General features: G+C 39.7%; 1 protein-coding gene across 1 annotated transcript in view; it reads right to left on the bottom strand.

Annotated features, from left to right (window-relative positions):
• Positions 1 to 7,454, bottom strand: part of NCOA7 (nuclear receptor coactivator 7) — a 78,099-nt gene extending 70,645 nt beyond the window's left edge. The window contains exon 1 of the mRNA XM_052645659.1: positions 7,268 to 7,454. Coding sequence (XP_052501619.1) covers positions 7,268 to 7,439 — 172 coding nt within the window. The 5' untranslated portion in view covers positions 7,440 to 7,454. The remainder of the gene's footprint in view (positions 1 to 7,267) is intronic.
• Positions 7,455 to 12,772: the final 5,318 nt, after the last annotated feature.

The following is a 12,772-nucleotide window of genomic DNA, read 5'->3' on the forward strand; positions in this document are numbered from 1 at the left end:
TTGTCACCCTGCTTATTTAACTTCTATGCAGAGTACATCATGAGAAATGCTGGGCTGGAGGAAGCACAAGCTGGAATCAAGACTGACGGGAGACATATCAATAACCTCAGATATGCAGGTCACTTTCACCCTTATGGCAGAAAGTGAAGAAGAATTAAAGAGCCTCTTGATGAAAGTGAAAGAGGAGAGTGAAAAAGTTGGCTTAAAGCTCAACATTCAGAAAACGAAGATCATGGCATCCAGTCCCATCACTTCGTGGTAAATAGATGGGGAAATAGTGGAAATAGTGGCTGACTTTATTTTGGGGGGCTCTAAAATCACTGCAGATGGTGACTGCAGCCATGAAATTAAGAGACACTTACTCCTTGGAAGGAAAGTTATGACCAACCTAGACAGCATATTAAAAAGCAGAGATATTACTTTGCTAACAAAGGTCCGTCTAGTCATTGGTTATGCTATGGTTTTTCCAGTGGTCATGTATGGATGTGAGAGTTGGACTGTGAAGAAAGCTGAGCACTGAAGAATTGATGCTTTTGAACTGTGGTGTTGGAGAAGACTCTTGAGAGTCCCTTGGACTGCAAGGAGATCCAACCAGTCAATCCTAAAGGAGATCAGTCCAGGGTGTTCACTGGAAGGACTGATGTTGAAGCTGAAACTCCAATACTTTGGCCACCTGATGCAAAGAGCTGATTCATTGGAAAAGACTCTGATGATGGGTGGGATTGGGGGCAGGAGGAGAAGGGGACGACAGAAGATGAGATGGCTGGATGGCATCACTGACTCGATGGACATGAGTTTGGGTAAACTCCGGGAGTTGGTGTGGTTCATGGGGTGGCAAAGAGTTGGACACCACTGAGTGACTGGACTGAACTAAACTGTAAGTTTCCGCTTATGAAAGCACTCTTCTGGGGCATTCGTCAGATTGGACCTGTTCACCACCTAGGCTTTCATGAGAAGACTTCACTTTAAACATTAGTCTGATTTCCTTGATGGCCCCAAGAAGCACAAAACGCAATGATTTCCACCTTAATCATTTCAATTTATGTTATACCCTAGTCCCTCAAGTATCCTGCTTGATTTTTAAAAATTATGAATTAGGGTCTTGATATCCTTCCACATCAAAGTCCATTTTAACCCTTTAATTTGAACTCTGGAGTAGGAGAATGAACATTGATTTTGAACAGAAGAGTAATGCTACTGTGTGTCTGTGGTTTGACCTACTTTTATGTATAGGAATTAACTGATCAAAACAGCACAGCTTTGGCTTTCTGAACTTGCAAAGTGAAGCAACAATAAATGACAGATGGGAAATCTCCACATGTATGGTTAAAAAATACCCCAAGGAAAAATAATCTGTATGAGGAAAAGTCTTAGGGTTGCCATCGTGAGAAATAACTCAGTAGTTGCTTACTTTTATTGTGTGGCAAACCCCAAAAATGTTTAACAAAGGAAAAGTGGAGAATTTCATTTCTTTTACTCTTGTTAAGTTTCTTTTGAACTCAGCAGAGAAAGTTACAGTTTGAAATGCTTTACACTTTACAGATTTATTGTTGAAAAGCTAAATTCATTCTTTATACTGCAGAGGTTTTCTCTAAATAAATCTTTATTGCTGTAACCACAAAACTAACCATACTGAAACCTAAGTGCTTTCTATTTGTCAAAATCACCTCCTAATTCTCTTAAAATATCTACTTTACCATTCAGGATTCTTACTAATCTTTTACATAAACACACTACAAAAACATAGTGATTTATTTTATTCCAATTTAGTCTTGCCTCCCATATTTATAAAACTTTTCTCTTTCAGGTCTTACATCTGTATATCTATGTTTCAGTTTGAAGAACTTCCCACTGAGACAGTATCCACATTTATAAAATTCCCATTCCTATCTTCATTTCCATAGAAGCAAAGATGTATACTCTTCTACTGTGAAGGAATAATGTATTCCTTTAATATAAGAGAATTTTGAGATATATTTAATTCATGCCACTCAATATATTTTGATACTGTGATATGGACCAAACATCTTTTGAAACATATGTAAATATTACTACTACTTGTGTCAAATTTAACTGTAACAGCAAATTTTGAAAAATATATTAACATATTATTAAAATATAAAACTGTAAAAATATACTGTGATCAAACAATTCCTTAAGGGTTTATATAAATAAACAGAATAACTGAGTAAGGAGCTCTATGTATCAGTAAATACCAGGGCAGGCACAGAAGAATTGAGCTCACTTATGTCAGAAGCTTTTGTTGGGATGCTTGCCATGTGCCTGGTGCTACAGTAGGTGCTAGGTCTCCATTCATCTGATGCCATCTGCATCAAGAAATTACTCCTATTTCCCCTCCTCAAAAACAAAGCATTTTTGGAGGTGGTTATCATCTTGTTACAGGCAATTCTCGTGATTCGGTCTTTCCATAACATATTTTATCAGCATCTTAGCTCTTGTGTTCTTCTAAGTGGTAGGAGTAAGGAATTGCTATCCAAGGCTTACACAAGGCACAGATAAATCTAAAGAGCTAAAAATATTATTTTGTCAAAATATGCTTCCTTAAATCAAGTAGGTAATATTACAGATGTGGAAACAGATACCAACAGGAAGCAATTATTTTATATGGATGATAGAACTTTACATTTGTTTAATGTTCTTTTTCTAAAGCCCTTGGGTTTGCTCTGTTATATTATTCAGTTTACTATAATTTTCTGACTGGTATTAAAAATAACTTTAAACTATGTGATGTGAAAAAAATAAAGAAAACAAAACTCTTTTGTAATTTCTGTACTCAGAGAAAACAAAAATCAGCCTACCTTTACAGATCCTTCTAGTCTGTTTTTCTATAAACTCATTATCATTTGTCATCCATTAACTTTTTGTTTTGACTTTGTTTGCCCTGGATTGCGTCTTTTATTTGCATTCACCTTACACCTTGAAGTAGCAATTTCCAGGCCTTTCACCTGAAATTCAGGCCCCTCTAGACAAATCTACTTGGTACCTCTAAAATATCTCCAAACACATATTCACTATTTTCCTTCTGGAGTTTTCAAGTTTGCCAATTCTTGACTCTGTCTTTTCTCCCTCATGTACTGTACCAAACAATGCTGTTTCTAGGAGCAAATTCTCTCCCTAGGGTTCTGTTTCTCCTCTGCCCCGGTCTCCAACCTGCCTTCAGGCTCACTTCCACCCGCTGTCCTTTGATTTATCCTCTTAAACAGAGAGTTACAGAGTTCCCTCAACGGCTTCCACAGATACAAGATAAAATCCAAATCCTTAATGTGGCTAGGGCTTCCGTGGCGGCTCAGCGGTAAAGAATCTGCTTTCCTCTGCAGGAGACGTAGATTCCATCTCCGGGTTGGGAAGATCCCCTGGAGAAGGAAATGGCAACCCCCTCCAGAATTCTTTGCCTGGGAAATCCCAGACAGAGGAGCTTGGCGGGTCACAGTCCATGGGGTCGCAGAGAGGTGGACTGCTGCTGCTGCTGCTAAGTCGCTTCAGTCGTGCCCGACTCTGTGCAACCCCATAGACGGCAGCCCACCAGGCTCCCCCGTCCCTGGGATTCTCCAGGCAAGAACACTGGAGAGGGTTGCCATTTCCTTCTCCAAGGCATGAAAGTGAAAAGTGAAAAGGAAGTCACTCAGTCGTGTCTGACTCTTAGCGACCCGATGGACTGCAGCCCACCAGGCTCCCCCGTCCCTGGGATTCTCCAGGCAAGAGTACTGGAGTGGGGTGTCATGGACTAAACAACAACAACAAATGTGGCTTACAAGGTCCTCCCGGGTTAGCATCTCTCCTCCCCAGACTGGTGCCATCAAAAGGACTTAAACCGGAATTACCTTTGACTTGAGTCTAAGCTCCACCTAGTGGTACAAGACAACATTTCTGGGTGGAAATCCAGGGAATATGCCAGGTCCCCCCCGCCGTGAGGTCAAGCAAACCTGCCAACACAGGTGTCCAGCAAGCAGAGTAAGACGTGGAAAAGACAAGGAACCCTGGGACTCAGAGGCCAACCTAGCAGTGCTCTGTAAGCACTGGGTTCTCCTAAGGAAGTGCCTGAAACCTCCAAACCAGTTATTAGTGCCATTCTCCAAAGAAGATGAAAAGTTATAATGGCATCTCTTTAGTTATTGTCACCAAATAAAATCACAGGATAATTCTGAGTCAACTATTTTTTTGTTGCCTATATCCTTCCAGAATTTTCATGAAAGTCCAAACAATCACCGTATTCATTCATTTGTGTATAGTTCATCCTCTCAATGCACATTTAAAGAGCACTTGTAAAGTAGATACTAACAAAGCTAATAATACAGGGTCTAATCCACACCAGTCTACAAACAGGAAAGAAGGTAAATAAATCCATGATGAGAATACAGAAGGGAAATCTAACCTGTCCAGGGAAAGAGTGGGGTTCCTGGAAGAAATGATGACTGTGGTGACTGGTGAAGTCTAGTAAAAATTAAGTATGTAGACCTATAGCTGATTCACGTTTATGTTTGACAGAAAACAACAAAACTCTGTAAAGCCATTATCGTTCAATTAAAAAATAAACAAATGTTTAAAAAATTAAGTAAAGAGTAAAGCGAACGGTACTAAAAAGTCTCTTAATGAAGGTCAAAGTGAAAAAGCTGGCTTAAGACTCAACATTCAAAAAAAGAAGATCATGGCATCTGGTCCCATCACTTCATGGCAAATAAATAAGGAAACAGTGACAGACTTTATTTTCTTGGGCTCCAAAAATCGCTGCAGACAGTGACTGCAGCCCTGAAATTTAAAGACGCTTGCTCCTTGGAAGAAAAGCTATGACAAATCTAGACAGTATTAAAAAGCAGAGACATTAGTTTGCTGACAAAGGTCCATCTAGTCAAAGCTATGGTTTTTTGAGTGGTCATGTATGGATGTGAGAGTTGGACTTATATAAAAACGGCTGAGCAAAAAAGAATTGATGCTTTCGATCTGTGGTGTTGGAGAAGATTCTTGAGAGGCCCTTTGACTGCAAGATCAAACCAGTGAATCCTAAAGGAAATCAACCCTGAATATTCAATAGAAGGACTGATGCTGAAGCTGAAGCTGCAATACTTTGGCCACCTGATGCAAAGAGCCAACTCACTGGAAAAGACCCTGAAGCTGGGAAAGACTGAGGGCAGGAGGAGAAGGGGGCAATAGAGGATGCGATGGTTGGATGGCATCACCGACTCAATGGACATGAGTTTGAGCAAACTCCGGGAGCTGGTGATGGACAGGGAAGCCTGGTGTGCTGCAGTTCGTGGGGTAACAAAGAGTTGGACACAACTTAACAACTGAACAACAACAACAGAGTGAATGGTATTGCTTCAGAGTGCTATGCACACAACAGAGTGCAGCACGCTAAAAAGCTAGCCTAATGCATCAGCTGAAGTGAGTAGAGCATCATGCAAAGAGCAATCTCAATGGAAAGGACTCTGTCAGCTTCCTTCAGGGAAACTCTACGGAGCAAAATGTCCCGATTTTAAAATACTTTGTAAGCACCAGCATTTAAAGTAGGATGAGAAGAGAGTGTTTTAAACTGTGTGACTGTAAAAACCACACATTTTCAAATGTCCAGTGTGTACACTGTAAAAGATGTGAGAAGCCATTTTGCTTACCCCTGTTTCTCTTTTTGAGATAATACTCAACACTGAAAATTTTAAGAGGGAGTTTATTAATCACACAGAAGTCTTTTTCAAAACGTTTACAGTTACAGCTTTTCATAAAATGCTGGATGGCTTCAGATTAAAAGCAGGCAGGTTTTCTGTAGCAGGAGGCCTCTGCCTCTGTCGGAGCAATGTTAGCAAAACCTTGCTTATAACCTTCCCAATGGCAGCCCACCTATATCTTTGATGAGAACTAGCAGAAAGTTATATTAAACACACAGACCAGATCTGTCCCCCGGTAACTGGCATTAACTGGGACCAAGTCTGGGGCCCTGTGGACCAAGTGCCTGCTACCAGCCCAGGTTTTATATACTGGACTGCAGTTCATCCTTAGAGATCTCCTTAGTCTTCTGAGCCTCGCAGTCTTCAGTACACTGTAATCTGTGTCACATCAAGTTTCATCTCCGGGTTCCCTTTCTTTAGGGGGTTTCCCTGACGGCTCAGACGGTGAAGACTCTGCCTGCAATGCAGGAGACCTCTGAACATACTTCAGGCCTGCCTGTGACGGGATCAGTAGGCATGAGAAGCATGGTAAACCAAAATAGGAGCATGACCTCCATCACGCTAGACAAGTCACAACTACAGACGCAACGATCATCCTCAGACACTGTATGACCCTGTGGATTCATCTTCAGAGGCCTCTTAACTACAACTTCCAAGTCATCATCGTCGTGGTATTTTGTTTTCTTTTTAATTTAAGGATGCCAGGTCACGTCTCCTCCATTTCCTATTGCCTAGCTGATACCAAACTGTGCAGGCATTTCTACCAAGACTTCTATGGATATGTCTATAAACATTAGAAAAATACTTCTCATACAGGGTAAGTGACCATTATTTAATAAATATTTATGAGCAGACACTGTTCTAGACACTGTGCTAGATGCTAGGAGATAAGATGAAATAAGACACATCAATCTTATTTAACTGTACTTCTCTTTATTTAAGATTTTACCAATAAAACAAGGCCTGGCAGCACATAGAAGCTGCTCAATAAACTGTTACTATTGTATCAGGCTTCCCACCTGGCTCAATGCAGGAGCCTCAGAAGATGTAGGTGAGATCCCTGAGTTGGGAAGATCCCTTAGTGAAAGAAATGGCAACTCACGCCAGTATATTTGCCTGGGAAATCCCATGGACAGAGGAGCTTGGTGGGCTGCAGTCCATGGGTTACGAAGAGTCAGACACGACTGAGCACGCATGTGCAAGAGTAACAAATATTAAAGTCCTCAAGTCCCACCTCTCGCTCTCATTATTATTACAGAGCATATTGTAATATTATATGGGCTTCCCTGGTAGATCAGATGGTAAAGAACCTGCCTGCAATGCAGGAGACCCAGGTTCGATCCCTGGGTTGAGAAGACACCCTGGAGAAGGGAACAGCAACCCACCCCAGTATTCTTGCTTGGAGAATGCCACGGACAGAGGAGCCTGGAGGGCTACAGTCCATGGGGTCACAAAGAGTCAGACACGACTGAACAACTAACACTACACTACTATAATATGGTATACTATTACCAGTAACAAATTATCATCTTTAAAAAATTACTACAGTTTTAAAATGAAAATACTGCTGAGTTGCCACCAATACTCACCAATACTATAATATCTCTTCAGTTCTGTGCGCCTGATCTCCTTTAACTGATTACTTTTTCTCTTCTTTTTCTCATCAGTAACGTACTCCTCTTGCACAGCAATGTTGCACTTGTCTTGCTCTAAAATGACTTTACTAGCATCTTCTTTTCCAGAATGAGTCCTTGCAGCCATAGCTGAGGCTGTCTCTGCATTCTGTTTGGCCTGCTTTTTCTTTTTCAATCTAAGGGTGAGAAGGAAAAAATAGGAAAAACATTAGAAAAATAATTTGCTAAGAGAAATTATATTAATTTCATGCTATTGGGCTTTGAGAAACTAATTAACTGATATTGAAAACATTTTATATTATTGAGTTTTTCCCATTTTTGTTTATTTTTATATATTATTGTTAATTATACTTTCCTCTTGTTTTTTGTTTTTTAATCACTTAAAAATTCTTTTATGGAGATCTGTGGCCTTTCCTCTGTTTTATGTCCTCAATATTTATATCTCAAAAACATCACTGGGAGATGCTTTAGACCTGAGGAAATACTAGATTCTTCTGCAGGCTATAAGACATTGGGTATGTTTTTTATCACAATGTACAGCTACTTTACTATCATGCCATGTTTAGTGTGTTACTTTTTAACTGTTTCTGGTCTCAAGGGTACCTTTAGCCTGATGAGCAAGCATATTTATGAAAAACAAATCCTTTATAATTGACTCACACACTGAATATAAAGGTTTGTCAAGGTGTGAGCTGGTTCAGGTTTGAGTAATTCTTTTCCTTTATACCTATGATAGTAATAAGAAAGAGCTGAACTTCTTGGGATAGACAATGCCATAATGACAATATCAACTTAGTATAATTACTAATATAAAAGCTGACTGATAACATTAACTTATTTGACATTTTCAACTTTTCACTCCTCAAAGATGTGTAAAAGGTTTACCATAATCCACTGAAATCCAGTAACTCAAAATATTTTCCAGTTGATGTATCATTCTGATTACCTGACATGTCATTCTGTACTCACTAGTCCTTCTTAAGAATGTTTTTACCTCCCAGAATGTAAAGAGTAATGGCCTTGGCCTCCACTGTATGAGACAGGCTGGTCATATATAAACATTTTTTAAATTGGGATCCTTCTCCCCTCTTCTATCTAGGCACAGCCAGCTTTTTCACACACACGTCTACTTCCTTTACTCCCTTGCACATCTATAAAATTTGATGTTGGGCAATGGATGAGGAAATGTTTTGGGAAGAAAAGGAGATAACTAGGATCAGAAAGGGACAAAGTTTGATTTTATGTTGCTTTGCTCTGTAATGTTGGCCAAATCAATTTAAAAGTTAAAGTCACTGAGGCTTGGCTATCTAATGCAATATTTTATCAGGATCAATTGAAATAATATGCCAACAATAGAACACACACACACACAGTAGTATATACCCCAATACAATCATAGGATGACAGGAGAACTAAGGATGGCATCGTATACAACACACTTAGCTTTTGAGATAACAGTCTCATGTTCCAACAAATATTTCAACTAGGCTGTCATTCATTCAACACTGAGCAGGCAAGTTCTTATAGTTTCACTGGCTAATAAATAAGTATATGGCATAAGAGAAAGCACAGCTAGAAAAAAAAATCATAGATGGATATACTCCCCATCTCTGAGTTTAGCTCTCTCTTTAGGTTTACTTGTTAAAAAACAAACAAGAATACAATCTAAACAAAATCGGAAACTCATAAAAAAGGAATTATACCCAATAAACACATTTTTATTTTGCACCCTCACATTTTAAACTGCTTTTTTTCAGGTAAAACAGTATGTAGCTCTTTGCAAAGGTGAGTCAGATAATGCTCCTAATAAAACAATTTCTTAATCAAGATTTCTGTATGAGGCTGAAATTAATATGCAGTGGTGGCTTCCCTGGTGGTTCAGTGGTAACAGAATCGACCTGCCAATGCAGGAGATGAAGGTTCAATCGCTGGATTGGGAAGATCCCCTGGAGAAGGAAATGGTAGTTCACTCCAGTATTCTTGCCTGGAGAATGCCATGGACACAGGAGCCTGGTGGGTTACAGTCCAAGGGGTCACAAAGAGCTGGACATGACTCAGCACGCATGCACAACCTAGGTATCACACAGAGATCAGTTCTTTGTTTAGGGAGGTCTATACAGATAGCTGATCTCCGTATCCAGAAGGACATGCTAATCTTGTTCTGATGTACTGGCTTAGCAAAAACATGCCTGAGATGAATGTTACTGCCCACTTCCTAAAATGATTCCTTCCGGGGAGGAGAGAAAAGAGATTTCCAAAATTAGTTCTCTGCAGCCTGAGATAGTTGCTGCTTCTTAATCTTCTGAATTTTGCCACTGTAAGTTGATCTAAATGTCCTCATTTCACTGTTCCCATTATAATTAAACTCACTCAGATCCAGGGCACATGTTTTGATGAACAGCGGCACTGTTTGGGGACATCTCATTAGAGACTGTTTTTCACAGGTGGAAATAACAAAATGGGATACATTGTTTCATTCACTTTCCCCCTTTTCCACACAGACCTTTATTGTCAAGCCATAGAGACAAACATACTGATATTTCAAAAAAAAAAAAAAGCTACATAATAGCAATACCAAACTTGCATAACAGAAGACAGAGTACAATTTAACACTTCCGTGATTTTACAATCAGTTACATCTTTTGTTTTGACTAGAAAACTACAGGAATTTGCTTCTCTGGAGGTTATAAATATGACTGGAACATTTTGACTTTGTAACTGGAAATCATACTGTGAGTTCTGGAAGCCCACTGTAAAATCCTTCTTCAAAGCATGGAAACACATTTTTAACATTTACCTAAGGGGTAATAAGAAGGGCAAAATCGTCTGAGAAGGCCTTAAAAATAGCTATGAAAAGAAGAGAAGCAAAAGGCACAGGAGAAAAGGAAAGATATTCCCATTTGAATGTAGAGTTCCAAACAATAGCAAGGAGAGATAAGAAAGCCTTCCTCAGAGATCAATGCAAAGAAATAGAGGAAAACAACAGAATGGAAAAGACTAGAGATCTCTTCAAGAAAATTAGAGATACCAAGGGAACTTTTCATGCAAAGATGGGCAGAAAAAGGACAGAAATGGTATGGACCTAACAGAAGCAGAAGATATTAAGAAGAGGTGGCAAGAACACACAGAAGAACTGTACAAAAAAGATCTTCGCAATCCAGATAATCACGATCCTGTGATCACTCACCTAGAGCCAGACATCCTGGAATTCGAAATCAAGAGGGCCTTAGAAAGCATCACTACAAACAAAGCTAGTGGAGGTGATGGAATTCCAGTTGAGCTATTTCAAATCCTGAAAGATGATGCTGTGAAAGTGCTGCACTCAATATGCCAGCAAATTTGGAAAACTCAGCAGTGGCCACAGGACTGGAAAAGGTCAGTTTTCACTCCAATCCCAAAGAAAGGCAATGCCAAAGAATGCTCAAACTACCACACAATTGCACTCATCTCAAACGCTAGTAAAGCAGTGTTCAAAATTCTCCAAGCCAGACTTCAACAGTACATGAACCATGAAATTCCAGATATTCAAGCTGGATTTAGAAAAGGAAGAGGAACCAGAGATTGAATTGCTCACATTCGCTGGATCATTGAAATAGCAAGACAGTTCCAGAAAAACATCTACTTCTGCTTTATTGACTATGCCAAAGCCTTTGACTGTGTGGACTGCAACAAACTCTGGAAAATTCTGAAAGAGATAGGAATACCAGACCACCTGACTTGCCTCTTGAGAAACCTGTATGTAGGTCAGGAAGCAACAGTTAGAACTGGACATGGAACAACAGACTGGTTCCAAATCAGGAAAGGAATACATCAAGGCTGTACATTGTCACCCTGCTTATTTAACTTCTATGCAGAGTACATCATGAGAAACGTTGGGCTGGATGAAGCACAAGCTGGAATCAAGACTGCTGGGAGAAATATCAATAACCTCAGATATGCAGATGACCCCACACTTATGGCAGAAAGTGAAGAGGAACTAAAGAGCCTCTTGATGAAAATGAAAGAGAAGAGTGAAAAAGTTGGCTTAAAGCTCAACATTCAGAAAACAAAGATCATGGCATCTGGTCCCATCACTTCATGGCAAATAAATGGGCAAACAGTGTCAGAGTTTAGTTTTTGGGGCTCCAAAATCACTGCAGATGGTGACTGCAGCCATGAAATTAAAAGATGCTTGCTCCTTGGAAGAAAAGTTATGACCAACCTAGACAGCACATTACATAGCAGGGGCGTTCCTTTGCCAACAAAGGTCCATCTATTCAAGGCTATGGTTTTTCTAGTAGCCATGTATGGATGTGAGAGTTGGACTATAAAGAAAGCTGAGCGCTGAAGAATTGATGCTTTTGAACTGTGGTGTTGGAGAAGACTCTTGAGAGTCCCTTGGACTGCAAGGAGATCTAACCAGTCCATCCTAAAGGAGATCAGTCCTGGGTGTTATTGGAAGGACTGACGCTGAAGCTGAATCTCCAATACTTTGGCCACCTGATGTGAAGAACTGACTCATTGGAAAAGACCCTTATGCTTGGAAAGACTGAAGGCTGGAGAAGGGGATGACAGGGGATGAGATGGCTGGATGGCATCACTGACTTAATGGACATGAGTTTGTGACATGGAGAGTCTGTGACTCTCCTCTGGGAGTTGGTGACAGACAGGGAGGCCTGGTGAGCTGCAGTTCATGGGGTCACAAAGAATCGGACACGACTGAGCCACTGAACTGCACTGAACTGAAGGGGGCATAATTGCCAATCTGATAAATGTGGTATAGTTAATGCTCTTGAAACATTCCTTTTTAGGACTTTTTATCTTTGAGGCCTTTCCTTTTGTTTTTCAAATCAATATCACTGCAAGACATTCCCACAGAAGGGTTCTGTTATCACTAAATTAAGGTAAACTGGAAACAAAAAGTTCTACAAGAAAATAGACTCCCTTTATTTCACCAAAGCTTTTTTAATGACCTCAAATGTAAACATTTACATGGTGGACTAAAAAAATTACCTGGCAAATTACCTTAAACAGATAGGTGATTGAAAATAATGAAATATGTTTAACATATAATGGCTGTGAATGTGGGAAAAAAAAACAAACCTAAAAATCAAAAAACCTCTTGTAATGCTCTATTTGTCTTAAAAAAAATAAAGGCCACAATGACATAAAATGAGTGTTCCTTCCTAAATCTCCTGTCACTGCTATGACCCAGCTCTGTCAATTCTGTTTCCCGAATCTCTCCTTCTCAAGTTGACCTCCTCCTCTTGGTCTCCACTCCCACGGAATGATTTTCGGCTTGCATTATCTCTCTGACTGAACTGTGTTTTTACAATATAATTTATTCTCTGTTTTATTATGAAAATAATACATGTTCATACTAGTAAATTTTTAAAATGCAGCAAAGTAAAAAGGGAGAACTCTAAGATGAAACGCTAACACTGAGAAGCAATCATTGCTTGGGGGAGAAAAGGAAAGTAG

Source organism: Budorcas taxicolor, chromosome 9, assembly GCF_023091745.1.
Source record: "Budorcas taxicolor isolate Tak-1 chromosome 9, Takin1.1, whole genome shotgun sequence".
Lineage (NCBI taxonomy): Eukaryota > Metazoa > Chordata > Mammalia > Artiodactyla > Bovidae > Budorcas > Budorcas taxicolor.